Source organism: Pleurodeles waltl, chromosome 9 (genome assembly GCF_031143425.1).
Source record: "Pleurodeles waltl isolate 20211129_DDA chromosome 9, aPleWal1.hap1.20221129, whole genome shotgun sequence".
NCBI classification, from domain to species: domain Eukaryota; kingdom Metazoa; phylum Chordata; class Amphibia; order Caudata; family Salamandridae; genus Pleurodeles; species Pleurodeles waltl.
Window position 1 is genome coordinate 1,151,569,506 of NC_090448.1, and position 27,670 is coordinate 1,151,597,175.

General features: G+C 47.1%; 1 protein-coding gene across 9 annotated transcripts in view; it reads right to left on the reverse strand.

Annotated features, from left to right (window-relative positions):
• The window catches only part of RYR3 (ryanodine receptor 3), a 1,450,647-nt gene that overhangs the window by 851,900 nt on the left and 571,077 nt on the right, over positions 1 to 27,670 (reverse strand). For all 9 annotated transcript variants that reach the window (XM_069208992.1, XM_069208994.1, XM_069208991.1 and 6 more), the window contains one exon: positions 3,643 to 4,444. In XM_069208992.1, the coding sequence (XP_069065093.1) occupies positions 3,643 to 4,444 (802 nt within the window). The remainder of the gene's footprint in view (positions 1 to 3,642; positions 4,445 to 27,670) is intronic.

Consider the following 27,670-nt stretch of genomic DNA (forward strand, 5'->3'; position numbering starts at 1 on the left):
GCACGTGGTAAGGCTCCTGGTTCTGATGGCTGACCTGTAGAATTGTACTCCACTTTTCAATCTCAACTGTCCCCACGCCTGCTTAAGCTCTACACAGTGGCTTACACTTTGTTGTCTGTTCTTGTTAATGGCCTGAGCTAAAAAAACAGGTGCTCGCACCCTGGGTTGCGTCGCTGGATATTGAAAAGGTATTCGATACCCTGGGGTGGAAGTACCTTATGGAAGTCCTTCGAATGTTTGGGGAGGGACCCAGATTCCTTAGATGGATAGCATTGTTATACTGCTTGCCTGGGTGAAAAGTGGTGCAATTATTTCATACCCATTTAATATTGAACGTGACACTCACCAGAGTTGCCCTCTGTCTCCAATTATCTTTGCTCTGGTTATGGAATCACTCGCTTGTGCACTCCGGAAGCAGACATCAAGCTGGGGACTTTACTCTGAAAAACGCTGGCATGTAATATTAATGTATGTGGATAATGCTTTAGTATAACTTCGGGATGACAACAAAGTGATTCCATACTTCATGGCACTATTGCAATAATTTGGGGACGCCTTGGACTGCAAGTAAATTGGGATAAATCCCACCTGTTTCCACTGATGTCCCTCCCTGCAGAGAAGCGGCAGCCGCTCCGACCCACTTTGCTCCCTTGGTTCTGCGACTCAGTCACGTATTGGGAGTCCGTGTTTATCGCGTACATAAGGATCTGGTGGATGGCAACCTGGTAGGCGACCTTGCCAAAGCTAGGTCCTCACTTCCATTCTGGACATCCCTGCTGCTTTCCCCTATGGGACACATCACCGTTTCCAAAATGCTGCTTCTCCCCAGGCTGCTGAACTTCTTCTCTGCTCTCCCTGTCCTATTGCCCCAAAAGATATTCAAGGAACTGCGCATAACCTGATTGCCATGATCTGGGGCAAAGGTAGAAGATGAGTGGCACTCAGCAAACTATAAGCATCACAGTAAGAGGGTGGTTTGGGGGCACCAAACTACGAATGTTACTAAGCAGCTGCGCAGCTACCACGGCCCACCCGCTGGTTAGCGAATCATAATTTATCCGAACGGGGTCCATGGTTTGATGGGACACACTCACCTACAATATTGGAATGGTCACTGGGGTCTGATGCGGTGATTCACAAAGGTGAAGGAAATATTTTCAGCGAATGGTTCGGGCATGCTGGACCACTTATATGATTAAGACACGCCCTCATCTCTCATAACCCGGAACTACCTTGCTGGGTGATGCCAGGCTGCATTCAACTGGGGACCTACCCGTATGCACTTAGGTGGTTGGAATCTGGTCTCACAATATGGGGCAATCTCTTTAATGACAAAATTCTCTGCACATTTGATAGTTTAGAAGATGACTATGGCATTCCTCCTGGTATTTTTCCAATTTACGCTCCCTAACAAGACATTTAAATAGGGTCTGGCGTAAAACACATGATGAACCAGAAACCTTGATGTTCCTCCAAGTGGTATTGACACATGGAGCTAGTCGCCACGCTGTTACATGCTTGTATAGCTCACTACGCACAGACAGAGGAACTAGCTCCACTTCACTCATGCCATGCTTGTTGGGGTGAAATGCTTGATAACACACACAAACAATGGGCACAGTGTTTGGCAATGCCGAGATATATGTCCATAAATGCCCACCTCAAATTTATACAATTAAATACCCTACACCAGACATATCTCACGCCCATGAGACTGGCATGCATGTATCCAGGGTCCTCAGGCTCCCGTCCCCGCTGCCATGATACTGACGCTAACTTTGCACGCATGATTTGGACATGCCCCCAGAATATTCCTTATTGTGATAGGGTAGTGAGTTTCATGTCTGAGGCCATAGGCCTAGTGTCTCCAACCAGTAGCTCCCAGACCCTTTAGAGTAGCTCCCAGCCTGGAGTTCATTTTTAAATAAGCACAGGGTCACATTTTTTCTTTTAAACTTAAGGTAAGGATGAGGTTATTTTACATTGTTATCATTAGGCTGCAGATAGCAGGGCCTAATACTGGGCAGTGCTGAAGTCAGATTTATGACCCATGGCACAGAGGTGAAGAATTGAAGCAATAAGGTATTTAACTCTTAAATAAATAAAAGTCCTTACCAACTCAGTAGTACTGGAGGTAAGAACATATGTTTTCAATGTTTTTAAATTGGAGAAAATTAAAATGAAATGTTAACTTATAATCAAGTTAACTTTTCATTCTATTTTCTCAATTTGTTTTTCAAAGTGTTGCATTTACAAACAGCAGTCCTCTTGCTGCCAGTGGCCAGCAGATCATTGTGGCATATTTATAACTGAAAAACACAGTCATTTATTTAAATGGGAGAAATGTTAAGTGCAGAAAAATATTCCTCATTATGAAAATCTTTGCACTTTAAATTTCTCCCATTTAAAAAATGGTTACATGTTTGTGCTCTACATGTAACAGTGCCACATAGGCAAAAGGTATATCATGTGTCACAAGTGCATACTCAGACTCTAGTTACCCATACACATATATATCCCATTCATATGCACACGTTCATAAATCCCCAAAGATCCCGCTTTCACTGACACATACGGCAGCCCTGTCAAAGTGCCCCTAGTCAAAATATTTTGTTTAAACCATAGTATCTGGCTCTGTGGACATTAGGCTTAAAGTCAAGGAAGCTGGTCATGGGGGTGTCTGGTAATAATGTGCAAGTTATTTAGCCTTTGGTAGCTCATGATGATTTTCACTGATCGGAAGTAGATCTGGCTACAGAAAGGTTGGAGACCCCTGCCTTAGGGTCCCCACTCCATATAGATGGTCTGCATTTTCTACTAGGTGTTACCTCCCACTCTGAAGCTCACAAACCTGTTAAGAAATTTATTGACCAAGCATTAGTTTTAGCTAAACGCAGGATAGTGATGAACTGGAAGTCAGCTATTGCCCCCCCCAACACTTAAACAGTAGCTATCAATTCTGCACGCTAGCATAATGGCCGAACAAGAGATATTGCGTAGTGCCGAGATGGGGCACCAGACCCCAACTAATCCCCCAAATTAGCAGAGATACTTAGAAGTAGTGAAAGCTAAACTTGTTTATATCCTGCCCTAAACACTTACTGCTGTGAGGCACGAGGCCAGGAGAACAGACCTTTCTCCCCTAGCACCCACCTTAACTTTTTCCGGTATCCAAATGTGAAACAAGGCAAGTGTTGGCCCATTAGGGACTATCCCCCCACTCACCCCTCCTGCCCACCACCCTGTGTAAATAAATGAGGTTACCACACACCCTTGATTTGTTTAAACTGTTCAATGTTAGGCAGTGCAATGTTAGATTACTTGGGATTGAAAGTCTAATCAAGGTAAACTTGACACAGTAACGATATCGAAACAGAAGGAGACTGTATTGTTGAGTAACTGTACTGTGGTATGCTTATAGACCATATCAGTGCATGTTAATAATGTCTGACAGCATGACTGTATTGCTTGATATTGACCTCTCTGATACTTAAGATATTATTAAAGCTATATGAAAAGAACAAAAGTGTACCCAGGTTAGCCATTTTAGGAGGTAGCATCACAAACATTCATTAATCACAAAAACGTATCCTATACCAAAGTAGACTATATTTGAATCATCACCAAGTCACTTTGAGTTACCTGTCCCTTAACCGACTCTGGCAGCCGGGTCTGAAGCAGCCCTTTGGCAGGAGCCCTGGTCTCCTTCAATGCCTTCTCGCCAGCTTCCACGGCTTTCTCCTCCACCTGTGTCACTTCTTCCTTCTCGCTTCCCTCCTCTGCCTCATCCCGCTGCTCCCCGAAGACATTGGGGTCGATAAGCAGTAGGATTTGCTTGACATCGTCATCGTCGAAGACACCCATGATGAGTAGAGTGGCAATCAGCTTCAGGATTGGTACAAACTGGAACTCTACATTGCCGCCCACCGGATCTCGAATGTGGTCCCCACTGCCCTGCACGGCCTCTGTCAGCATTCCCAGGGCTCGGCACTTGAGGATATCCAGCGGTAGCTCGGGGCTTTGTTGCTGCCGTTCCTCATTTGTTAGGAGGAAGCAAGGTGTGGTAAAAGTTAGGGTAGACTTCAGACAGGTGCTGAGTCCCACACCTGGGAGCCCGTGTTTCTTTGACTCATCTGGGAACAGCCTAATCTGCCGGGTGGCGTCAGTGACTGGAATGATAAATTCATTGTTCATCATCAGTTTGGCTTCTTTCGCTGATTCCAAGTGCATTCGAATCAGCAGGTTGTAGAAGCCTGAGCGCAAGAGGCCTGGGAGGTATTGATTATCTATTGTGTATAGAAGCTGTGATTGGTCGACGTGGCTGCATAAAGCGTGAGCAACACGGTTATTGCCTAATGCACAAAGGGCACCATACAGCTTCAAGGTGTGATGGTGGAACTTCATGAGGTCTTCCTGTTCCGACAGCTCCAAGATGTCAACACACCTGTGGCATAAAGCAAAAGAAGAAGTAATGCTCAATTCAGTGCATGATCAACATTTCCATTCTCTACTATAGATATGTTTGAATAATAGGGACAGTGACTGCATGAACACTGTTTTATCACAAGTAATTAAACAAAAAGCTGATAAGAATACAAGACTTGTGTAGAATTGGATGGTGATGGAAAAACCTCTGACTTAAAGAGTAAGTGGTAGACCTTGCATTGAGGAACCATTCCCTGATGGAGAATTCACTGGTAAATACCTGGGTAGTATTAACTACATGGCCATCACGATTCCATTAGCTGGTTCTTCACCCAATCAGAATCTTCTAACAGAGGATTTAGCATTTCCTCCATAAATCAGATGGTTTTCCATATCACCAAACTGTAAATGAAGCCTTAAGTCTACATGCAGTGTAGTTTCGTTGTTAAACTGCCAGCTATAGAAGTTGGAGACTTGATCTCTGAGCCCACAGCCTCCCTTGACCAAATGATGTCAATCTAGACACTTCACTTTATCAACCAATGCTTCTCACTCGTGTATTCTGCTAAAAATCAACTTTTTTGAAACAGGCTAACTTCGGCATTAGATGCTATGTAGAATTAAGCCTCTGGAGATTATTCACAAACATCAGCATCGACCTGACTCTAGAGTCGAAAGAAAATATTTGCTTACTGGTAACAATGGTTCTCCAGCTTTGGTATCTTTCATTGGTTCACATGCTTGAATCATCCCTGTCATCGAGCAGTGAGTGCTACAGTAACATTGAAATAGCAGTACAAGGGGAAACATAACATAGAAGGCTGTAAATATTGTCACTTAAGTAGACCACTCACTTCTTTAAAAACGAATGAAGATTCCATCAGGAAGGTAAGAGCACAGTAAAAACTACACCCCCTAGAGTCACAGTCCCTCAGATTTCACAGAACTAGTGTGGAGGATTGTCAGTGGTAGGTCACCCTCTTGTAGGGAGAAGGGATGACCATGTGTGAATCTATGAAAGAAGCCAAAGCTGGAGAAGGAATGGTTTCCTGCGTGTAATCCTAGTTCTCGCTCAAGGGAATCTCCATTTAAGTCATAAGCACTGAATAGTCCCACCCACGTGCAGGGATTCTGGAGAAGTTTTTTTTATAATATATCTATTTATGTGTAGATGTTCCCTTTTCTTCTGTAAGGCCTGGAGAAACACTTAAGACATTAATGTTTTGCAGCCTATAAGGAAGGCTACATTGGCCAATGGCTTCAGATTGCATTTCAAAAATAGAGTAATAAATATATGAAAACTTCAGGAAAACTAACTGGAATTGTGATAATTGCTTAAATCTCTTTCACAACCCCCTTTAAAAGGGGAAAGATGAAGGAGGAGAGGCAATGTAGCCCCATAGGATGTCATAACAGTATCCCATCATGCCAAGCAAATGGCAGTCACCTCAGTTCTTTTTCCTGAAACAGTGATAATATTAGTTAGCAAAATTCTTCAATAATCATCTCTGTTACATCCAGCGGGGAGACAGGTGGGTTGCTTATGACTTCAATGGATATTCCCTTGAGAGAGAACTAGGATGAAAGGTAAGGAACCATTCCTTCTCTTTCAGGGGATCTCCACTGATAGTCATAAACACTGAATAGAGTAGCAAGCCCATCCCCACAAACTGCGGTGGAAAGAAAAGAGTGATGACGACAGACCAGATTAAGCAAATACATTTCTCAGGAAGGCCTGTCGTACTTGAACATCTGTTCTAGCATCTGAGTACAATCAATAGTGTTTGGCAAAAGTGTGAAGAGATCCCCACAGATGCTTTGCAGATTTCATTGATTGGTATATTCCCCATTAAAGCAGCAGTAGCTGCTTTCCATCTACTGGAATAAGCTTTAGGTATCCCGGACAGAACCTTATTTGCCTTATGGTAGCATACCAGAATGCAAGACCCTATCCATCTGGATATAGACTGTTTAGACTTGGTGAAACCTGTGCAGACTGATCCATATTTTACAAACAATTGATCCAACTTTGGGATATGTTTTGTTCTGTCCAGATAAAGTTTTTAGACTCGCCTGACACCTAGAGCATGGAGAGTCCTTTTAGCTAATGTAGAAGGGTACTGAAAGATCGTAGGCAAAGAAATGGTCTGATTAATGTGGAAATCCAAACACCTTTCTGTAAGAATGTTGGATGAGTTCTCATAACCACCTTAGTACTATGAAACACTGTGTATGGTTTGTGAGAACATAGCACCTGAATCTCACTAGCCCTATGTGCTGACATGATAGCTACTAGAAAAACAGCTTTCCAAAAGAGATGCTGCAGTGATGATTTGTGTATGGGCCCAACAGGAACTGCAGGAGGTGTGAAAAGACTAAGTTAAACTTCCGGGGAGGGGGTGGATGCCGTATTGGGGGGCATTCCTTTTTCAAACCCTTTAAGAAGTCCTTAATAACAGGAATTTTGAAACAAGAGATTGGTGGAGGACATTTTCTGTAGGCATTAACTGCTGCCAAATGAACTTTAAAAGAAGAGAAATGTAAGCCTACTTTGGCCAGATAAAGCAAGTATAGCATAATTGCTTCTTGTTGATAGCTCGTTGGATCGAAGTTTTTGTCAGAACACCAGATACAGACTCTCTTCCATTTATGAATAAGCTGAACGTGTTGAAGATCATTTACCCTTCTTGAGAATGTTCATGCTTTTTTGTGGAAGGTTCAAATTCCCATATTGTACTAGCTCAGGAAAACTCAAAGAGGAGAGACTGAGACAAACTATTTGGTCTCTGAACTTGGTGAGAAGGTCCAGTCTGTATGGCAGCTTCACATGAGGATGCTGCGACATGTGGAGAAGGTCTGCAAATCACCATCGCTGAGATCACTCTGGAGCGGTCAAGATCATTCCAGTACTCAAGTGAGACAGTTTGATGAGAACTGATGGAATCTGGGGGATTGGAGCAAAAGCTTGGTGAAATCTGTCAGACCAGTCAATCAATGGGGCACTCCCCAGCATTCCTGGTTGGTAGTACCTCAAAGTCTGGGCATTTTTTTTTTCTGCAGTGATGAATACATCTATGTGAGAAGTGCCTCACATGCTGGAGATGCTTAGTACGACCTCGTTGCGAAGGACCCACTTGTGGTTTTCCTGAAAAACCCTGCTGCTTAGGGAGTCTGCTTGAACATTTTGATCCTCTCGAAGATGAGTTGCAGCGATACTCAGATCTCTGGGTATCAACCAATTCCATATTGTCTTGGCTTCGTTAGACAAAGGCCTGGACCTTGCTTCCTCCTTGCTTGTCCAAATAGTACATTGTGGTCGTATTGTCTGTTTGAAGAAGCAGGGATTTTGCCTTGAAGGACAGGAGAAAGTCTTCAATGCTTGGTGAATCATTCTTAACTCAAGGAGATTGATGTGATAAGCCTTTTCCCTTGGAGACTATGTTTCCTGGATTTAAAGATGATCCATATGCACTCCCAAACCTAACAGACAGGCATCTGTCACTGTTGTCTGGGAGGGAACATCCTGATGAAAATGCATCCCTTGAAGGAGATTGTTCTGGGATAAACAACATTTCAGGGACTGTTTTTCTTTGGGAGACAGTGTGATCTTTATTCCCAATTATCTGAATATTGATCCCACTGATCTTCCAGATATTCTTGAATTGGTTTCATGCGGAGACAAGCATTCAGAGTCAGAAAAATGCACACTGCCTTCAAGGCCAGGAGGGCTCACACTTTTCTCACTGTGGGATGAGAGACTTTCATGAGAAACTGACACTTCAGAAAGATTGATAACAGCCTCTCCTCCGAAAGATACACACTTGCTTGTATGGTGTTGATGGTGGCACCTAGGTAATGCAGAGCTTGATTTATTGTTATTGACATGCAGACCTAATCAGTGGAGAAGACTGCTCGTCAAATGAAAATGGAGGCGGGCTTCTTGTTGAAGAACACCTTGATAAGCCAGTCATCTAGATATCGATAGACGAATGAATATTCACAATGTCCTGAAATGTGCAGCGATCCCTGTCATGCACTTCGAGAAACTTCTGTGGGCTGATTTGAGACTGAATGGAAGTATTTAGCACTGGTAGTGATCATGACCTACTACAAATCTCAAGAATTTGCAGTGTTTTCTGGCTATCATAATGTGAAAATATGCATCCTGGACATGTATCAAACAAATCCAGTCTCCTTGATGGATTTGGGGATAGATTTGATGCAATGCAAGCATTCAGAACCTTTCTCTCTAAATCCATTTGTTGTCTAGTTTCAGATCCAATATGAGTCTGAATCAGTTTTTGGAGTCTTTCTTTTCAGCACAAAATAGCGGGAATACACCCTCATGTATCGTTGTTTGTGCAGAATGATACCCAGCGTTTGTTTCTGCAGAAGGATGTTTACTTCTGATCTTAGCAACTGCAGGTGTTTACTGGATGGTTTTGCTGGGATATTTGATGGAGGGCTGGTAAACCTGAGTAAAAAAAAAACATTCCATAAAATAATCTGATCTTAGGCATCTTTTGTGATGGATTACTACTCTGTCAGGAAATGAGAGATACTTCCACCTATCAGCGTGGGTATCGAAGAGGAAGAAGCAGAGGCAAGCTGGAGGCTTTCCTGCTGGAGCGCGCTGGTGGCTAGCTCTTCCTTTGGGCTGACGGCTTTGGTGGTACTGGAAGTGTCTTTGTAGCTGTTGCTGGTAATGACTTTGGTACCAATGAGAGGTTAGAACCCTCTGCTGGTAGAAACATCATTCATAAGGTTGTGCATGTTTCTACGTTGTTCTTTACATTTCTCTTGACCCACCGCATTCAAGGTCTCCATCTTCGACTTCATCCGAGCCACCTCATCATCAGTATGACTGCAGAATAAAGTATTACCTGAAAGTAAAAGGTTAAGGGTTTGCTGCTGGGAATCTTGTTTTATGGTTGTTTGGCAAAGCCAAGAGTGTCGTCTCAGAGCCAACCCAAGACAGTATCCATGGGCTGCCAGGAGAGAAGAATCAGCAGCAGCACTAATGACTTGGTTGAAGACCATCATGCCCTCATTCCCCACCTTGAGGAAGTCCTCTCATCAATTCCTTAGGAGGTCTTCTGCAAACAGCTGCACGGAGTTCCATAAGGCTCTGTCATATCTGTCCAGCAGGGACAATATACTTGGTGCCTTCACAATGGTGATAGCTGTACCACATACCTTGCACTCCAGTAAATCTGGCTTCTTGCTCACTTTGTGTGTTGAAACTGTGGACAGAAGGGTAGTAAAATGCAGTTTCTTTGCAGCTAGTATGAGCACAGAACCAGGGGGAGGGTCTGAACGAAGAAACAAAAGATCTGCTCTGGAGGCCAATACTTTTCCTGGTGCCTTAAAGGAGCTGATTTTGCTGCAGCTGGTGTAAGGAATAGCTCCATGGCTGGTCCCATTAGACCCGAAACCAGTGGTAGGAGGGGTCTGGACACAGACCGTTGGTGAAGTGTCTCAAAGATTACTGAGGTTGATGTATTTGGAGCAGGCTTTGGAATGTTCATCTCCAATTCCCCTCCCAAAAGCACCTCTTGAAAGGTGTTTATCTTTTCCAATGGTAGGTGGTAGGGAGAAGCAGCCAGTGTCAAGGAATCACTCCCAGTGCGGGAGGAAGGAGAAGTATAGGGAGAACAACGTCCTGATCATGTTTTAGACTTGGACCTGGATGCATAATGGCAATGTGTGCGGCGAGAGGATTATCCTGAAAAGGATCATCAAGACCGATGGTGATGCTTTGAATTTGCTTGTCTTGAACAATGACGAGATCTGGAATGAGGAGACCTTGATCTTCGAAGAGAAGCTAGAGGCCTTGGCAGAGGTACCTCTATATGTGTTTCTGGAAAAGGTGCTGGCGAAGTAGGTGGAAGAGGCACTGAAGGAGGTAGAGGTGGAGGAGGCAGAGGAGAGTCTGGAAATAGTATAGGTGATGATGGAGGATACGTTGTGGAATATTCAGAGTCAAAAGTGAATAGTAGACAGTTGGTCTTGATTTTCTGACTTTCTTCACAGGTCTGGAGTGTCTCAATGTCAACGGAATTCTCAGTGTCGATTTTCTCCTATGCCTCGATGTTGAACTTCTCCGGCATCTCGACATTGTGGTATCCTTTGATGTCAAACGTCTATGTCTCGACATCGACTGTCACCTCCTCTTCAATGTCAACTCTGCTTTGAACGGTAAGCATGTAGACATGGTATCTTGCCTCGACATTGATGTCCTCGACATCAACCTCAAACAACTTTGTTTTTTATGATGGTCTCTCTTTTTGGATCTCCTTCACCTGGAGTACTCGGAGGAACGTGGAAGAGACCTGTCCCTCTCCTCGCTCTTGTTATGTGGCACCTTCAGACTGTGCCTGTTGCTGCTTGCGTCACTCCTCTGTCCTATGAAGGCAGGTCTTCTCCCTGTACCCAAGCATACAGGGACATACTATGGTTGGTGCCCTTGTTGCTTGTCCTCCTCATCATCCTCCTCCTCTTGGTACTTGATGTGAAGCTCTGAAAGACTGTGTGCATCACCGAAAGAAGTATTGTAAGTAGCTTAAGTAACTTTAGTGTATGGTGGGTAAAAAAAGATGATACACTTTATAGTAGACTAAACAAAGGATATATATATATGTATATATATATCTATATTGATATACATTTGAAATATTAAGCTTTCGAGATCTTTAAATAAATAAACATTTAATCAAAAGGCAATATACAGTTGACTGAAAGAAATATTTGAATTTAATATGAATAATAAACACCTCTGAAAAGAGGATCACCTTATTGAAATAGATGACGTAAAACCACCTGTCCTAAGGCTGCATCACTCTTCTGCGCTGATTCCAGGCAATAATGCTGCGTGAACATGTGGGTGCTCTTCCACGTCGCAACACAACATATTTTCTCTAGTAGAACAAGAGCAGATGGAGCAGTCGAGGTAGCCATTGTCCTTGTTGAGTGTGCTTTTGTTGAGAGTGGTTTGCCAGCCTTGGTATGACAAAACTGTATGGTGGCAGAAATCCAACATGCAATAGTAGCTTCAGTGACAGCCATACTTTTCTGAGAGAATCCGTAGGAGACACAAGTGATCACATTTTCAAAAATGCTGGGTATGGTGTTGATAAAATGTAATACAGCACTAAGGGCTAGATGTAGGTAGCCTTTTGCACGTCGCAAACTGCGAAAAACGCAGTTTGCGACGTGCAAAAGGCCAAACGCGATGCACAACCTCAAATTGCGAGACGGTACCGACTTGCAATTTGAGGCTGCGACTCGCAAATAGGAAGGGGTGTTCCCTTCCTATTTGCGACCGCTTCGCCATGCTGAGTTGCTTTGTGACCGCGAATGCGTTCGCAAACCAACTCGCAGTTACCATCCACTTGAAGTAGGTTGTAACTCATTCGCAAAAGGGAAGGGGTCCCCGTGGGACCCCTTCCCCTTTGTGAATGCCCCCCAAAAAATTTTTTCAGAGCAGGCAGTGGTCCTATGGACCACTGCCTGCTCTGAAAAAACCGAAACCAAATGGTTTCGGAAGTTTTTCTTTTTGCAGCTCGTTTTCCTTTAAGGAAAACGGGCTGCAAAAAGAAAAAAAAAAACTGCTTTATTAAAAAAGCAGTCACAGACATGGTGGTCTGCTGTCTCCAGCAGGCCACCATCCCTGTGAGTGCATGGACTCGCTATGGGGTCGCAAACTGCGACCCACCTCATTAATATTCATGAGGTGGGTCTTTGCGACCCCATAGCGAGTCGCAGAAGGTGTCTGAGACACCTTTCGGCATTTCGTTTTGCGAGTTGCAATTTGCGAGTTGCTTTGACTCGCAAATTGCAAGTCGCAAATTTATACCTACCTACATCTGGCCCTTAATGTCCAATGTGTGAAAAGACCTTTCCGCTGGAAAGAAAGTGCAAAGTACGATAGGTTCGTTGAGGTGAAATTGCGATGGAACCTTGGGGATGAACCTTGGGCTTGTTCTGAGAAGTACATAATGGTCAGTGAAATGCAAGAAAGGTTCTTGCATTGTAAAAGCTTGAATCTCACTGACTTTTCTAGTGGATGTGAGAGCCAGCAATAGAGCAGCTTTCCACGTGAGGAATGTCAGACCTGCATTGTGAATGGGCTCGAATGGAGGCTTCATGAGCTGCAAAAGAACCACAATGAAATGCCATTCTTGTGGAGTAGCCCGTACTGGTGGAAAAAGTCTGAACAATCCCTCCATGAATTGTTTGACTATCCTAGTGGAACATAGAGAGGTTGAATAAGTGGAACGTCTGTATCTTGAAAATTGCAGCTAGGTGAACTTTAACAGATGCATGTACCAAACCTGATTGGGCTATATTGAGATTGAGGTTGATAATGCTGTCATTGGTATCCACCTCTGTAAGTAGAGAAACCTCTCCCTCTCGCCCCCCAAAATGGTAACTTTTTAAACAGGAGAGTGCCAAGGGACTCAGTGGCGCCAATGTCTGTCTTTATAGCCAACAAAACTTCATCAATATGCTTCCCAAACAAAGCTTTGCCTTCATAGGCCAAGTCCAGGACCTTAGATAGGACCTCCAGTTTAAAAGAGGTAGCCTTGAGCCATCCCTTGCATCTCAAGTCTGCTGCTCTGGCCAACTGATGGACGCCTGTGGAGGCAATGTCGAGAGCACAGTCTACGATCTCCAATAAAGTACATTCGCATTCCTATAAAATTTTCTTAGCCTCAGCCTTCCTTTCTTCAGGGATTAAATCTATCAGACTGATGATATCTGACCACTTTTGGCAGTTATAATGCCCCAGGATGGCCAATGAGTTGGCTGCTCACACTATGATGGCAAACATAAGAGAGAATAACTTCCCTGTGTTGTTCAAGCTTATGCCTTCTATGTCTGGTGGCGTGGAGATGGGAGCTGAAGGTTTTTTTTGCGCTGTCTGTAACATGATGGAGTCAGTCTTGGGATGACCGGTGAGAAAGCAGGCGAACCATCTGGGCTTTGTATTTCTTATCCAGGCAAGGTGGAACTGGTGGTACAGTAGCTGGATTCTTCATGATTTTCATTCTCTCATCCGATATATACAGGGAGTGCAGAATTATTAGGCAAATGAGTATTTTGACCACATCATCCTCTTTATGCATGTTGTCTTACTCCAAGCTGTATAGGCTCGAAAGCCTACTACCAATTAAGCATATTAGGTGATGTGCATCTCTGTAATGAGAAGGGGTGTGGTCTAATGACATCAACACCCTATATCAGGTGTGCATAATTATTAGGCAACTTCCTTTCCTGTGGCAAAATGGGTCAAAAGAAGGACTTGACAGGCTCAGAAAAGTCAAAAATAGTGAGATATCTTGCAGAGGGATGCAGCACTCTTAAAATTGCAAAGCTTCTGAAGCGTGATCATCGAACAATCAAGCGTTTCATTCAAAATAGTCAACAGGGTCGCAAGAAGCGTGTGGAAAAACCAAGGTGCAAAATAACTTCCCATGAACTGAGAAAAGTCAAGCGTGCAGCTGCCACGATGCCACTTGCCACCAGTTTGGCCATATTTCAGAGCTGCAACATCACTGGAGTGCCCAAAAGCACAAGGTGTGCAATACTCAGAGACATGGCCAAGGTAAGAAAGGCTGAAAGACGACCACCACTGAACAAGACACACAAGCTGAAACGTCAAGACTGGGCCAAGAAATATCTCAAGACTGATTTTTCTAAGGTTTTATGGACTGATGAAATGAGAGTGAGTCTTGATGGGCCAGATGGATGGGCCCGTGGCTGGATTGGTAAAGGGCAGAGAGCTCCAGTCCGACTCAGACGCCAGCAAGGTGGAGGTGGAGTACTGGTTTGGGCTGGTATCATCAAAGATGAGCTTGTGGGGCCTTTTCGGGTTGAGGATGGAGTCAAGCTCAACTCCCAGTCCTACTGCCAGTTCCTGGAAGACACCTTCTTCAAGCAGTGGTACAGGAAGAAGCCTGCATCCTTCAAGAAAAACATGATTTTCATGCAGGGCAATGCTCCATCACACGCGTCCAAGTACTCCACAGCGTGGCTGGCAAGAAAGGGTATAAAAGAAGGAAATCTAATGACATGGCCTCCTTGTTCACCTGATCTGAACCCCATTGAGAACCTGTGGTCCATCATCAAATGTGAGATTTACAAGGAGGGAAAACAGTACACCTCTCTGAACAGTGTCTGGGAGGCTGTGGTTGCTGCTGCACGCAATGTTGATGGTGAACAGATCAAAACACTGACAGAATCCATGGATGGTAGGCTTTTGAGTGTCCTTGCAAAGAAAGGTTGCTATATTGGTCACTGATTTGTTTTTGTTTTGTTTTTGAATGTCAGAAATGTATATTTGTGAATTTTGAGATGTTATATTGGTTTCACTGGTAATAATAAATAATTGAAATGGGTATATATTTTTTTTTGTTAAGTTGCCTAATAATTATGCACAGTAATAGTCACCTGCACACACAGATATCCCCCTAACATAGCTAAAACTAAAAACAAACTAAAAACTACTTCCAAAAATATTCAGCTTTGATATTAATGAGTTTTTTGGGTTCATTGAGAACATGGTTGTTGTTCAATAATAAAATTAATCCTCAAAAATACAACTTGCCTAATAATTCTGCACTCCCTGTAGTCTATGATGGGAATTGCTCTTACAGACTTTCTGGCCTGTTCCTTAACATTGTGAAGAAATCAGTCTGATTGCTTTACTGAAGTTGGCAGATGGAAAAGGAGTGCAGCTCGGTCCATCAGATTATGAAAGCTCCTGATGTTCTCTCAGGGGAAGTCTGAAGGATGAGATGGTGGTGGAGATGGGTAGGGACAAGGTGGTCATCCTATGGCTGGGTAGGATCAGGGATCTCGCCATCCTCCCTCTCATCTTCTGAAGATAAGTAATTCTCTCTTGGTGGTGCTGCAATGGCTAAGGCAGGTGTAATTCTGGGCATTATTGGAGGAGGGATGTTCCTTGGTGTAACAAGAGAAGAAGGTAGGGGTGCAAGTGGCTGCTCCTGTGGAGATTCAGGAAATCTTTTTCTGTAATCCTGTAACATAGTCTGTAGATCTTGAACTAAAGAGATCGGCATCTCCATAACATCTTGACTATGTTGAGGCGGCGGGTGATATTGGTAGTGGTTATAATGCCGCCTAGGAGGGGCATAATATGGTTGGTACCCTTGTTGCTTGTCCTCCTCATCATCCTCCTCCTCCTGGTACTTGATGTGATGCTCTGAAGGACTGTGTGCATCACCGAAAGATCCTTCATATTCCTATTCCTCCCAGTTGAAAAAATGACTGGGTAGCAACACTGAAACCTTGTAGGAGAGGTGACTTCAGATCTTAAAGCAGTTTTGGTTATTTTGGTAATCTTAATCTTCGTCAACGGTCCCGTCAATGAAGTCATAGACGACGTGAAAGTGAACGGAGGCATCAATGGTAGAAACTCCCTCGTCGACGGTACTGCTGTCCGGGGTGCTGTCGTCTGCAGTGTCGCTGTCATCGTCGACTTTATAGTCGTCGACAGTGTTGCTGTCGGCTGCGCTATGGTCGACAGAGCCGCTGCTGTCGCCGGCGTCCTCGTCAACAATATTATTGCCAACGATGGTGAGGTTGAAGTTAAGTCTATAGCCAATGGTGACTTAGAAGAAAAGATCACCTTGGTCAACTGAATGGGAGCGTTAATGGCTGCCGTGGTCAGAGTTTTCATCGACAATGGCCTTGTGGATGAGACAGTGGTGACGGCTGCCGTTGTCATCGTCGTCGACACTAATGTCAAAAGAGGGGTCATCGTTAATGGTTTCTTGAGAGGAGGTTTTGTTCTCGACGTCGACGTTTGAGGATGGAGATCCTTGGTGCTCCCCTTCTTTAACCGACTGAGTAGAGGGTTGAGAAGAGGCCGTACCTGTGGAGGTTAATTTGAGTTTCTCCTTTTTTGGCAGGTCTTTGTGGTGTACCATCAAAGTCTTTCTACTCTCCTCAGAAGCCCCATGGTCAGAGGATCTTGACCTTTTGTGGGGTCTTGAAGATGTATCGCTGTCCTCCTCAGAAGAGTTGGATTTTGGAGATTTACTCTTCTGTAACCACAGAAGTAACCTCCCTTCACTGTCTCTCAAGGTTTTTGACGAAAAAATACAACAGATTTTTCACTCTTTTAACTGGTGTTTATGGTAGAGGCAATAGAGACAGTCTCTGTGTGGGTCATCCACATGTAGCCTTTTCTTTCCACAGAACTTGTAGGATCTGAAGAGACCTTTTTAAAAAGAAGATTCAGACATCTCTGATGCATAAAAAACTGGATATATAGGAAAAACTTAGCAAAGCTCATTGAGACTCCCTTCACACAACGTGCGGTATAAAATCTGAGGGAATCATCCTCTCTTGGGAGTGTTTTAGGGGGTGTTAGCACCTGATTTGTCATAGTTTAAGGTTGGTCCTTTAAAAAAAAAAGATATAGATAGGCTGTTAAACTAATGGTCAAGTGCCATTATAGCCCATGATAGTTGTACATACTGCTTTATAAAGGTACTGTGGGACTCCCACTACTAGGGAATGATTCAAGCATGTGAATATATGAAAGATCCAATACTGGATAACTTCATTGCTGCAGTAACCCAGTTGGCTATACCCTGTTTTGAGATCGGGTGTTCTTTTTGAGGATTTCCAAATGCCACAGAAAACTGGTCAGTTGTATGAAAGTTCTTGGTTCTGTAGATATAAAACTTGAGACACCCCCTGAAGCCAAAACTGATGTTTTGAGCACTTTAAGCTGTATCAGAGACATTCTGTAAAAATGTCTTCACTATCATTGAGGGTTCATACTTAATATGACTGTTTTTGCAAAATTGAAGAAACCGTTCTTTTAATAAGAGTCTCTCTTTTGCTAACCTTTCTTGCATACTTTAATACTAGCGGAAGAGCAGACTTCAAAGATACATACTTCAATCCTGATTTATGAATTAGTTCAAATGTGCTTCCCATCAGTTGTGACAGGACAGTATTTAGTTACCAAGAGATTGGTGGACACCTCACACTCAGAAGAGTCCTTTGTGAACTTCTTTATCAGTCAATTACTGGATAGTCAATGTCTGCCTGAATACCTTTCTAAACACAAAATAGCTGCAATATGTACTTTGACTGAGGTGTGCCTCAGGCCAGACAGTGCTAATTCAAGCAAATGCATGTAGTGCCTGGTATTTCAACAAATGCAGAATCTTTTCCAATTTCCTCCATAAGTTTCATTAGAGGATGAGACTCTGGCCTCTGAACGTATCACTCCTCATTCCTCTCATATCAAGGCAGCAAAACTCATTGAGCTCAGGAGCCATGCTGACAAGTTCATTGATGCAGGGTTGGAATAAAAAAAATCTGGCAGTTACATTGAGATATTAGGTCCATAAATGGCTTAATCAGATCTGTGGTGTTTCTGAGAGGAGAATGGGATCCATGAATCAATACAGCCTGGGCCATGCTGGGGCTATTAACACTGAATGGCACATTTCTCATCTCATCTTGTTCAACACTTTCAGAATGAGCGGAAGTGGAGGTAAAGCTAAGGAATTCCCCAACCAACCCGGCAGCGTGTGCCTGCTGCCATGGTACAGGCATTTGTGGCTCATGTTAATAGTGAAGAAATAGAGGTTTGCTTGCCCCAGTGGTGGATGATCCTGTTTAATTATATTTGGCTGAACTCCTGTTCATGGCACTCTTCTACACATCGACCGAGCATGTCTGCCCAGACATTGCTAAGCACTCTGTACCTTCTCAGGAACTTATATGTATTGCCATATGTTTCAAACAATGTCTAAACTCTGTATATTTTGGCTTATATTGTTTAACAATATGAATATGTATGTGTTCTGGCTCCATTAGAGTCTTTGCACATTTTCAAGCTGGGTACCTTGCTTACTGGTTTTACAGGGCCTTTTAGATTAGTCTGCTGAATGAAAGGGTTAGTGTTTACCTGTAACTCTGTGAGGAAGTATTGTATTTTTTGGCTGGTGTTACGTTAGCTTGAAACCACCAGTTTTCCTCCATGGTGGCATCCCACACTAGATCGGCCATTCTAGTTATGTATACTTTAGTGTTTCTCTTTTCTCCTGACACCATCTGCAGGCTGGGCTACAATAGGATGGCTGACTTGCATCTGCCAAATACACACCAAAGGCATGTCCGTCTGCCCCCGGTTGTGACCTCTCTGGGTCCAGGGTGCCCAATTTGCCTCAGAGGAAGGCCGGCAACATTTCATGCACAAATTATTTCTTTATGTAAGGTTTTCTGCACCTTATACTGTAGTTCTTTGAAACCACGACCCCACCTTACAATGTCTTCAGCCCTTTGTGGTAGATGAAGGTGTAAGTAAACCCCAAATTGGATCAGTCAGTGAGACAGAGAAACAACCTGCAAAGTGCAGGGTTGTCTACTCCCGTAACTCCTTGGAATAAATCGAAACAAAGGGCCTGATTTAGAGTTTGGCGGATGGGGTTACTCCATCACAAATGTGATGGATATCCCGTCTGCCGTATTACAATTCCATTATATCCAATGGAAATTGGTTCGTGATGGATTAACCCCTCCGCCAAACTCTAAATCAGGCCCTTAGTCTTTGTACGACTTTATGCACTTTATTTAATGCAAGGTCAATGGTAATTTATGCAGCTGTTGTTCACATTCTGCTATAAGATAGCAAGTTAGATTGTTTATAACAGAAACCTGGATCACAGCAGCTTCTGGCCCTTATGTCGCTTTTGCAGTCCTGGCTCATTATGTGATGTCACAATGTGAACCAGCCATCTAAGGTAGGGGAAGGGTAGCCTTGATCTGTAAAGAGGAATTGGCATACTGCTCTGGGCTTGTACCATATGTGCAAGACATGGGCCCTCATTACGACTTTTGCAGTCTTCCATGAAGACTGCCAAAGCCGCGGGCCACAGGAGACTGCCAGTGCTGGCGGTCTTCCACCCACAATATCATGGGTACTACCAGATTTCTGCCAACTTTGGGCAGGAATCCAGCAGTAGTCGTGCTGGCGGGCAGAGGTGTCCTGGCAGTTCAATCAATCAATCAATCAGTCGCATTTATAAAGTGCGCTACTCACCCGTAAGGGTCTCAAGGCGCTGGGGGTGGGGGGGCGGGGTCAATGCTCGAAGAGCCAGGTCTTGAGCTGCCTTCTGAAGTGAAGGTGGTCTTGTATGGCGCGAAGGTGGCTGGGAAGGGAGTTCCAGGTCTTCGCTGCTAGGTAGGAGAAGGACCTGCCTCCGGCGGTGGCTTTGCGAATGCGGGGTACGGCTGCCAGGGCTTGTCCGGTCGAGCGTAGGGTGCGAGGAGGAGTGTAGAAGGAGACACGGTGGTTGATGAGTTCTGGTCCGCGGTTGTGCAGGGCTTTGTGTGCGTGGGTGAGGAGTCTGAAGGTTATCCTCTTGTTGACTGGGAGCCAGTGGAGTTTCTTCAGGTGACCGGAGATGTGGTGGTGGCGGGGTATGTTCAGGATGAGTCGTGCGGCAGCGTTCTGGATTCGTTGAAGTTTCCTCTGCAGCTTGATGGTGATGCCGCCGTACAGGGCGTTCCCATAGTCCAAGCGACTGGTGACGAGGGCGTGGGTGACGGTCTTCCTGGTGTCGGTGGGGATCCAGCGGAAGATCTTGCGGAGCATGCGGAGGGTGTTGAAGCATGCTGAGGTCACCGAGTTGACCTGTCTGGTCATGGAGAGGGAAGAGTCCAGGATGAAACCGAGGTTGCGTGCGTGGTCGGTGGGTTGGGGAGTGCTGCCTAGGGCGGGAGGCCACCAGGAGTCGTCCCAGGCGGTTGGTGTCGGGCCGAGGATGAGGACCTCCGTTTTCTCTGTATTCAGTTTAAGCCGGCTGTCTGTCATCCAGTTCGCTACTTCCTTCATGCCTTCGTGTAGTCTGGTTCTTGCTGAGGTGGGGTTGTTGGTGAGGGATAGGATGAGCTGGGTGTCGTCTGCGTAGGATATGAGGTCGAGTCCGTGTTTGCGTGCGATGTTCGCCAGGGGGGTCATGTAGATGTTGAAGAGGGTGGGGCTGAGGGAGGATCCCTGGGGGACGCCGCAGATGATCTCCGTAGCCGTGGATCTGAAGGGGGGGAGGCGGACTCTCTGAGTTCTTCCGGAGAGGAAGGAGGTGATCCATTCCAGGGCCTTGCCTCTGATGCCGGCGTTGCTTAGGCGACGTATCAGGGTGCGGTGGCAGACCGTGTCGAATGCTGCAGAGAGGTCCAGGAGTATGAGGGCCACGGTTTCTCCTTTGTCGGTCAGGGATCTGATGTCATCTGTGGCTGCGATGAGGGCGGTCTCGGTGCTGTGGTTAGCTCTGAAGCCGAACTGTGAGGGGTCGAGTGAGTCGTTGGTTTCCAGGGCGGTGGTGAGTTGAGCGTTGACGATTTTCTCGATCACTTTGGCGGGGAACGGTAGGAGCGAGATGGGCCGGAAGTTTTTGAGTTCGGTGGGGTCTGCTGTTGGTTTCTTTAGGAGGGCGTTCAGTTCGGCGTGCTTCCAGTTCTCCGGGAAGGTGTCGGTGGAAAAAGATGTGTTGATGACGTCTCGGAGGTGGGGTGCGATGATGTTGTCGGCTTTGTTAAAGATGTGGTGCGGGCAGGGGTCGGATGGTGATCCTGAGTGGATGGAGTTCATGACGCGGGTGGTTTCCTCAGTGGAGGTTGGGTTCCAGGTGTGGATGGTGGTGTTGTCGGTGGCGGGTTCCGGTGGAGGGTTCGTGCTGGTTGTGGTGAAGCTGTTGTAGATGTCGGTGATCTTGTGGTGGAAGAAGGCTGCGAGGGAGTCGCAGAGGTCCTGTGAGGGGGGGATGGAGTTGTTTTCGGCGTCGGGGTTGGAGAGCTCTTTGACGATGCCAAATAGTTCCTTGCTGTTGTGGGCGTTGCTGTCTAGTCTGTTCTGGAAGGCTGATTTTTGTGCTGCGCGGAGGAGTTGGTGGTGTTTGCGGGTGGCGTTTTTTAGAGCAGACATGTTTTCGTCGGTCTGGTTGAGGCGCCAAGTGTTCTCGAGGGTGCGGCATTCTTTTTTGGAGTCTTTGAGGTCGGGGGTGAACCAGGAATTTTTCTTGTGGCTGTTTCTGTTTGCTTGGGTCTTCAGGGGGGCCAGGAGGTTGGCGCAGTCTGAGATCCAGCTCGTGAGGTTGTTGGCGGCTTCGTTGGGGTCTGTAGTGCTGGTGGGTGGGTTCTGAGAGAGGGTCGATGTGAGTTGTTCCGAGGAGATTCTGTTCCACTGTGGCTGTTGGGCGTGGTGGTGTACGTTGGTTTTCTTGAAGCTGAAGTGGACACAGCTGTGGTCTGTCCAGGAGAGTACAGTGGTGTGGCTGAAAGAGATGTGTTTGCTGGAGGAGAAGATGGGGTCCAGCGTGTGTCCGGCGTAGTGGGTGGGGGTGTTGACTAGTTGTTTCAGTCCCAGGTTGGCGAGGTTGTCCAGTAAGGCGGTGGTGTTGTTGTCGGTGCGATTCTCCAGGTGGAAGTTGAGGTCCCCTAGGAGGATGTAGTTGGTGGACGGGAGTGCGTGTGGGCTGATGAAGTCTGCGATGTCTTCGCTGAACTTTGTGCGTGGTCCTGGTGGTCTGTATATGAGGGTGCCTCTGAGGGTGGTCTTGGGGTCGCTGTTGATTGAGAAGTGGAGGTGTTCGGCGTCGGGCAAGGAGTTGTCGGTGTAGGTTGAGATGCGGATGGAGCTCTTGTAGGCGATGGCGATGCCTCCTCCGGTGCGGTTGGTACGGTCTTTCCTGATGATTTTGTAGCCGTCGGGGATGGCTATGGCGATGTCGGGTGCCGTAGCCGTCGGGGATGGCTATGGCGATGTCGGGTGCCGAGGAGGGGTTCATCCAGGTCTCGGTGAGGAAGGCGATGTCCGGGTTTGTAGAGTCGATGAGGTTCCACAGTTCGATGGCGTGCCTGTGGACGGATCTGGTGTTGACCAGGATGCATTCGAGGTTGTTTCCGGGCGAGTCGTTCCTGTTGGGTGTGGTGTGAGTTCGTAGGCAGGTGAAATGGCAGTTGCGGCAGGTGAAGGGTCTGTGGGTCCGCTTCGGGGTGGCGCGGCAGCAGCCCGGCGTGCGGCCGGGGTTGAGAGTGGTGAGGAAGGCGGAGTTGTGGGTCAGGGGGTGGAGGTGGGGGTCGCGGGGGCCTGGGGTTGTGGCGCTAGGCGCGGTCCAGGCGCAGACGGGCGCAGACGGGCTTGCCTTAGGCGCGCCTTTGGCGCGCCGGCGGTGCGCCCGCGGCCGCCAGTTAAGGGTAGCCGGGGAGGAGGGGTCAGCTGGGAGGCGGGGGAAACTGGAGGCGGGAAAAGAGCGGCGAGGAGGCCTGGAGGCCTGGGGAAAGAAAACGCGGCAAAAGGCGGCGAAGCAGCGGCGGCAAAAGAACGGCGAGAGGCCAAGAAAAACTCTAAAGGGAGGGGCTGAGAAGAGAAGAGGGAGGACGGCGGGGGGGGCACACGGCACTCAGGGGCACACGCACGGGATACACGGGGAAAAAGAGGAATCCAGTCAGTCCGTCACACAGGCACTCGGGGGTACACGGGCAAAGAAGGGCACACTCGCACACACTCACAGGAGGAGAACGGAGAGGAGGGCAGTCAGGGACTGGTGGCGCTGTGTGAGCAGGGGAGCGACCTACCCGAGGGTCAGTGGTCGCTACCTCTGCCTCGCAGCGGCCGCCATTTAAGGGTAGCCGGGGAGGAGGGGTCAGCTGGGAGGCGGGGGAAACTGGAGGCGGGAAAAGAGCGGCGAGGAGGCCTGGGGAAAGAAAACGCGGCAAAAGGCGGCGAAGCAGCGGCGGTAAAAGAACGGCGAGAGGCCAAGAAAATCTCTAAAGGGAGGGGCTGAGAAGAGAAGAGGGAGGACGGCGGGGGGGGGCACACGGCACTCAGGGGCACTCAGGCGCACTCAGGGGCACACGCACGGGATACACGGGGAAAAAGAGGAATCCAGTCAGTCCGTCACACAGGCACTCGGGGGTACACGGGCAAAGAAGGGCACACTCGCACACACTCAAAGGAGGAGAATGGAGAGGAGGGCAGTCAGGGACTGGTGGCGCTGTGTGAGCAGGGGAGCGACCTACCCGAGGGTCAGTGGTCGCTACCTCTGCCTCGCAGCGGCCGCCATTTAAGGGTAGCCGGAGAGGAGGGGTCAGCTGGGAGGCGGGAGGCGGGGGAAACTGGAGGCGGGAAAAGAGCGGCGAGGAGGCCTGGAGGCCTGGGGAAAGAAAAGGTGGCAAAAGGCGGCGAAGCAGCGGCGGTAAAAGAACGGCGAGAGGCCAAGAAAAACTCTAAAGGGAGGGGCTGAGAAGAGAAGAGGGAGGACGGCGGGGGGGGGCACACGGCACTCAGGGGCACTCAGGGGCACACGCACGGGATACACGGGGAAAAAGAGGAATCCAGTCAGTCCGTCACACAGGCACTCGGGGGTACACGGGCAAAGAAGGGCACACTCGCACACACTCACAGGAGGAGAACGGAGAGGAGGGCAGTCAGGGACTGGTGGCGCTGTGTGAGCAGGGGAGCGACCTACCCGAGGGTCAGTGGTCGCTACCTCTGCCTCGCAGCGGCCGCCATTTAAGGGTAGCCGGGGAGGAGGGGTCAGCTGGGAGGCGGGGGAAACTGGAGGCGGGAAAAGAGCGGCGAGGAGGCCTGGGGAAAGAAAACGCGGCAAAAGGCGGCGAAGCAGCGGCGGTAAAAGAACGGCGAGAGGCCAAGAAAATCTCTAAAGGGAGGGGCTGAGAAGAGAAGAGGGAGGACGGCGGGGGGGGCACACGGCACTCAGGGGCACTCAGGCGCACTCAGGGGCACACGCACGGGATACACGGGGAAAAAGAGGAATCCAGTCAGTCCGTCACACAGGCACTCGGGGGTACACGGGCAAAGAAGGGCACACTCGCACACACTCAAAGGAGGAGAATGGAGAGGAGGGCAGTCAGGGACTGGTGGCGCTGTGTGAGCAGGGGAGCGACCTACCCGAGGGTCAGTGGTCGCTACCTCTGCCTCGCAGCGGCCGCCATTTAAGGGTAGCCGGAGAGGAGGGGTCAGCTGGGAGGCGGGAGGCGGGGGAAACTGGAGGCGGGAAAAGAGCGGCGAGGAGGCCTGGAGGCCTGGGGAAAGAAAAGGCGGCAAAAGGCGGCGAAGCAGCGGCAGTAAAAGAACGGCGAGAGGCCAAGAAAAACTCTAAAGGGAGGGGCTGAGAAGAGAAGAGGGAGGACGGCGGGGGGGGGGCACACGGCACTCAGGGGCACTCAGGCGCACTCAGGGGCACACGCACGGGATACACGGGGAAAAAGAGGAATCCAGTCAGTCCGTCACACAGGCACTCGGGGGTACACGGGCAAAGAAGGGCACACTCGCACACACACAGGAGGAGAACGGAGAGGAGGGCAGTCAGGGACTGGTGGCGCTGTGTGAGCAGGGGAGCGACCTACCCGAGGGTCAGTGGTCGCTACCTCTGCCTCGCAGCGGCCGCCATTTAAGGGTAGCCGGGGAGGAGGGGTCAGCTGGGAGGCGGGAGGCGGGGGAAACTGGAGGCGGGAAAAGAGCGGCGAGGAGGCCTGGAGCCCTGGGGAAAGAAAACGCGGCAAAAGGCGGCGAAGCAGCGGCGGCCACCATCAGCCCCACCCCACCAGTAGGACACCGCCCGGCGTATTATGGGCCATAATACGGCCTGGCAGTGTCCTGCTGGTGGGGCGCTGCTGGCGGTGGGAGCGCCCCTTTCCGTTCCCTGCCGGACGACCTTCTTCACTGGAACAGGTAAGGTTATCGTCCAACAGGGGAGGAGGGTGTGAGGCTGGGGGGTGTTGTGTGTGCATGTATGAGTGTGTGGTGTCTGCATTTGTGCATGAATGTGTGTTGGCGTGGTTGTAAGCATGTCTGAATGTTGAAGTGAGTGCATGTCAGCATGTAAGTGGTTATGCGTGTGAGTATGCATGTTTGGATGGGTGTGAGTATGCATGCTTGAATGCATGTATGAATGTTGTTGTGAATACGTGTATGGATGTGTGCTTGAATGCATGTATGAATGTTGTGAATGCATGTATGAATGCGTATGAGTGAATGCGTGTATGTAAGCGTAGGTGAATGGATGTATGCGTGGTGTGTGTGGGTGTCTGTGTGCATGTATGCAGGGGTGTGGGGTGCTATGGCTGAAGGGGGGGCACTATGGCTGAATGGGGGGTGCTGTGGCTGAAGGGGGTGGGGGGCACGATGGCTAAAGAGGGAGCATGGTGCTTGTGGGGGGAGAAATTCCATGTCACTTGTAGCCTTTCCACCATGGTTTTCATGGCGGTGCTACCGCCACAGAAGCCGTGACAGAAAGGCGGCTCCTAATACTGCCGGCAGTCTTCTGTGGACCTCCGAGTTAGAGATAATCATCTCCGGTGGTTCCGACCGCCCTGGCGGTATGAGTGGAGATGTGGCAGGTTGGACAGCCAGCCTGTTGGTGGTGGGACTGCCACATTTAACCTGGCAGACAAAAGACCACCAGGGTCAAAATGAGGGCCATGGATTCACTTGCTATAACATTAACAATAAACCATAAATGCTCATTGAAGTTCTTATTAATTTACAGAACACCTTTATTAGTTCATTTTAAGAGATAGTCTCTACCACATTTTTGGAGACTGAGGCTCTAGTAGTATTGGGGGATTTGAACATTCATTATGGTAATATTCTGGACAATAATACCTCCCAGATAGCCAATATCTGCTCGGTTTTGGAGCTGCAGCAGCTTGTAAAACAACCAACCCACTAAGCAGGGTATATATTGGATCACATTTATGCCACAGCAGAATTTTAATCACTGTGTATGCTATTGAGTAGGTTTTATGGTGTGACTGTAAGGCGATCTCTTATAGCCTGCACACAGCAGGAGGCACACATCCCTCACAACCACCCACATAAACTTTCTATTGTGTCTGGGCAAAACTGGACAACACAATTTAGAAAGCTCCAAATTATAAATTCACTCAAATACTAATGTTGAAAATGCTATTAATCAGTTTAATTCATGGATTGAAGGGGCCCTAAATGAGGTGTTGCCTCTTAAAATCGGTATTACACATCATAAAATAATGTAATCTCCTCAATATTTTCAAGAATCTCAGGCTAGAGAGGAATTGAAGACGATTATTCTGAGGCAGGGAAAGAAGTTTATAAAATAGAACTTACAATATATAAAGGGGTTGTGAAAGCCTGTAGGTTTAACTCATATCAAAACAAAATTATGTCCATAAGCATCCCTACTAGAGACGTTTTTGCATTCTAAATTTCTCTAGTAAAAAAGTGGGCAGCATCCGCCAAAGGTTCCCACAAAGCAAACGCTTTGATCAGTGCTGGTGGATTTCTTTCAGAATAAAATATCTTATCATTCTTCACGACAGACGGATTTGAAGAGAGACTGGATCAAGACGCTCACCATTTTAATATTTGTTCAGATTTTAGACTCATCACAGAGGTGGAGGTGAGATCTAAAATTTCCATAATCAAGTTGGGCTCGCCTCTCAACCCTTGTCCTATTATGATTTTAAAGAACTAGCCTCCTTTTTCTCTCTTTTGCTATTTTGTGTAATAACTCATTATAGAGGGGTGAGGTACCTGCTTTTTGTAAATCAGTATTATTTACTCTGCTGTTAAAAAATGAGACTCTAGACCCTGACATTTCCTCTAATTATTGACCTATTTCTCTTCTGTTTTTTTGCACAAATCCTGGAGAGCTGGGTAAATACACAGCTAGCTTCATACAATGAGGAAAATTGTGTATTTAATAAGCACCAACCTGGATTCAGATCTTGTCTTGGTGCTGAAATCGTATTTACAGCGGCTACCAATGAAATCCACATGATCGTGGCTGGAGGAAGCTCGGCAGCACTCATCCTCCTTGATTTGTCAGACGTATTTGATATGGTTTCTCATGCTATTTTACTGAAACGGTTATTTGCTATTAGCCTGAGAGACAAGCCACTCAGATAGTTGGAGACTTTTCTGGAAAATAGAACTCAGGCAGTCCAGATAGCAACTTTCGCTCACATTTTATGGATATTGCCTGTGGTGCTCCTCAGGGGTCTACTGTCATCCCCACTGTTTTTAATTAATATATATATGTTGCTCCCCTTGCAGATTTGATTGCCTCTTTTGGCTTTCAATTTTACAGCTATGTGGGTGATACCCAAATAATCATCTGTAACATTTCCCAACTCCAGGAGAAATCCAAAGGCTGTTTGATCAAGATAGCTAGCTGGATGAATGCCCAGT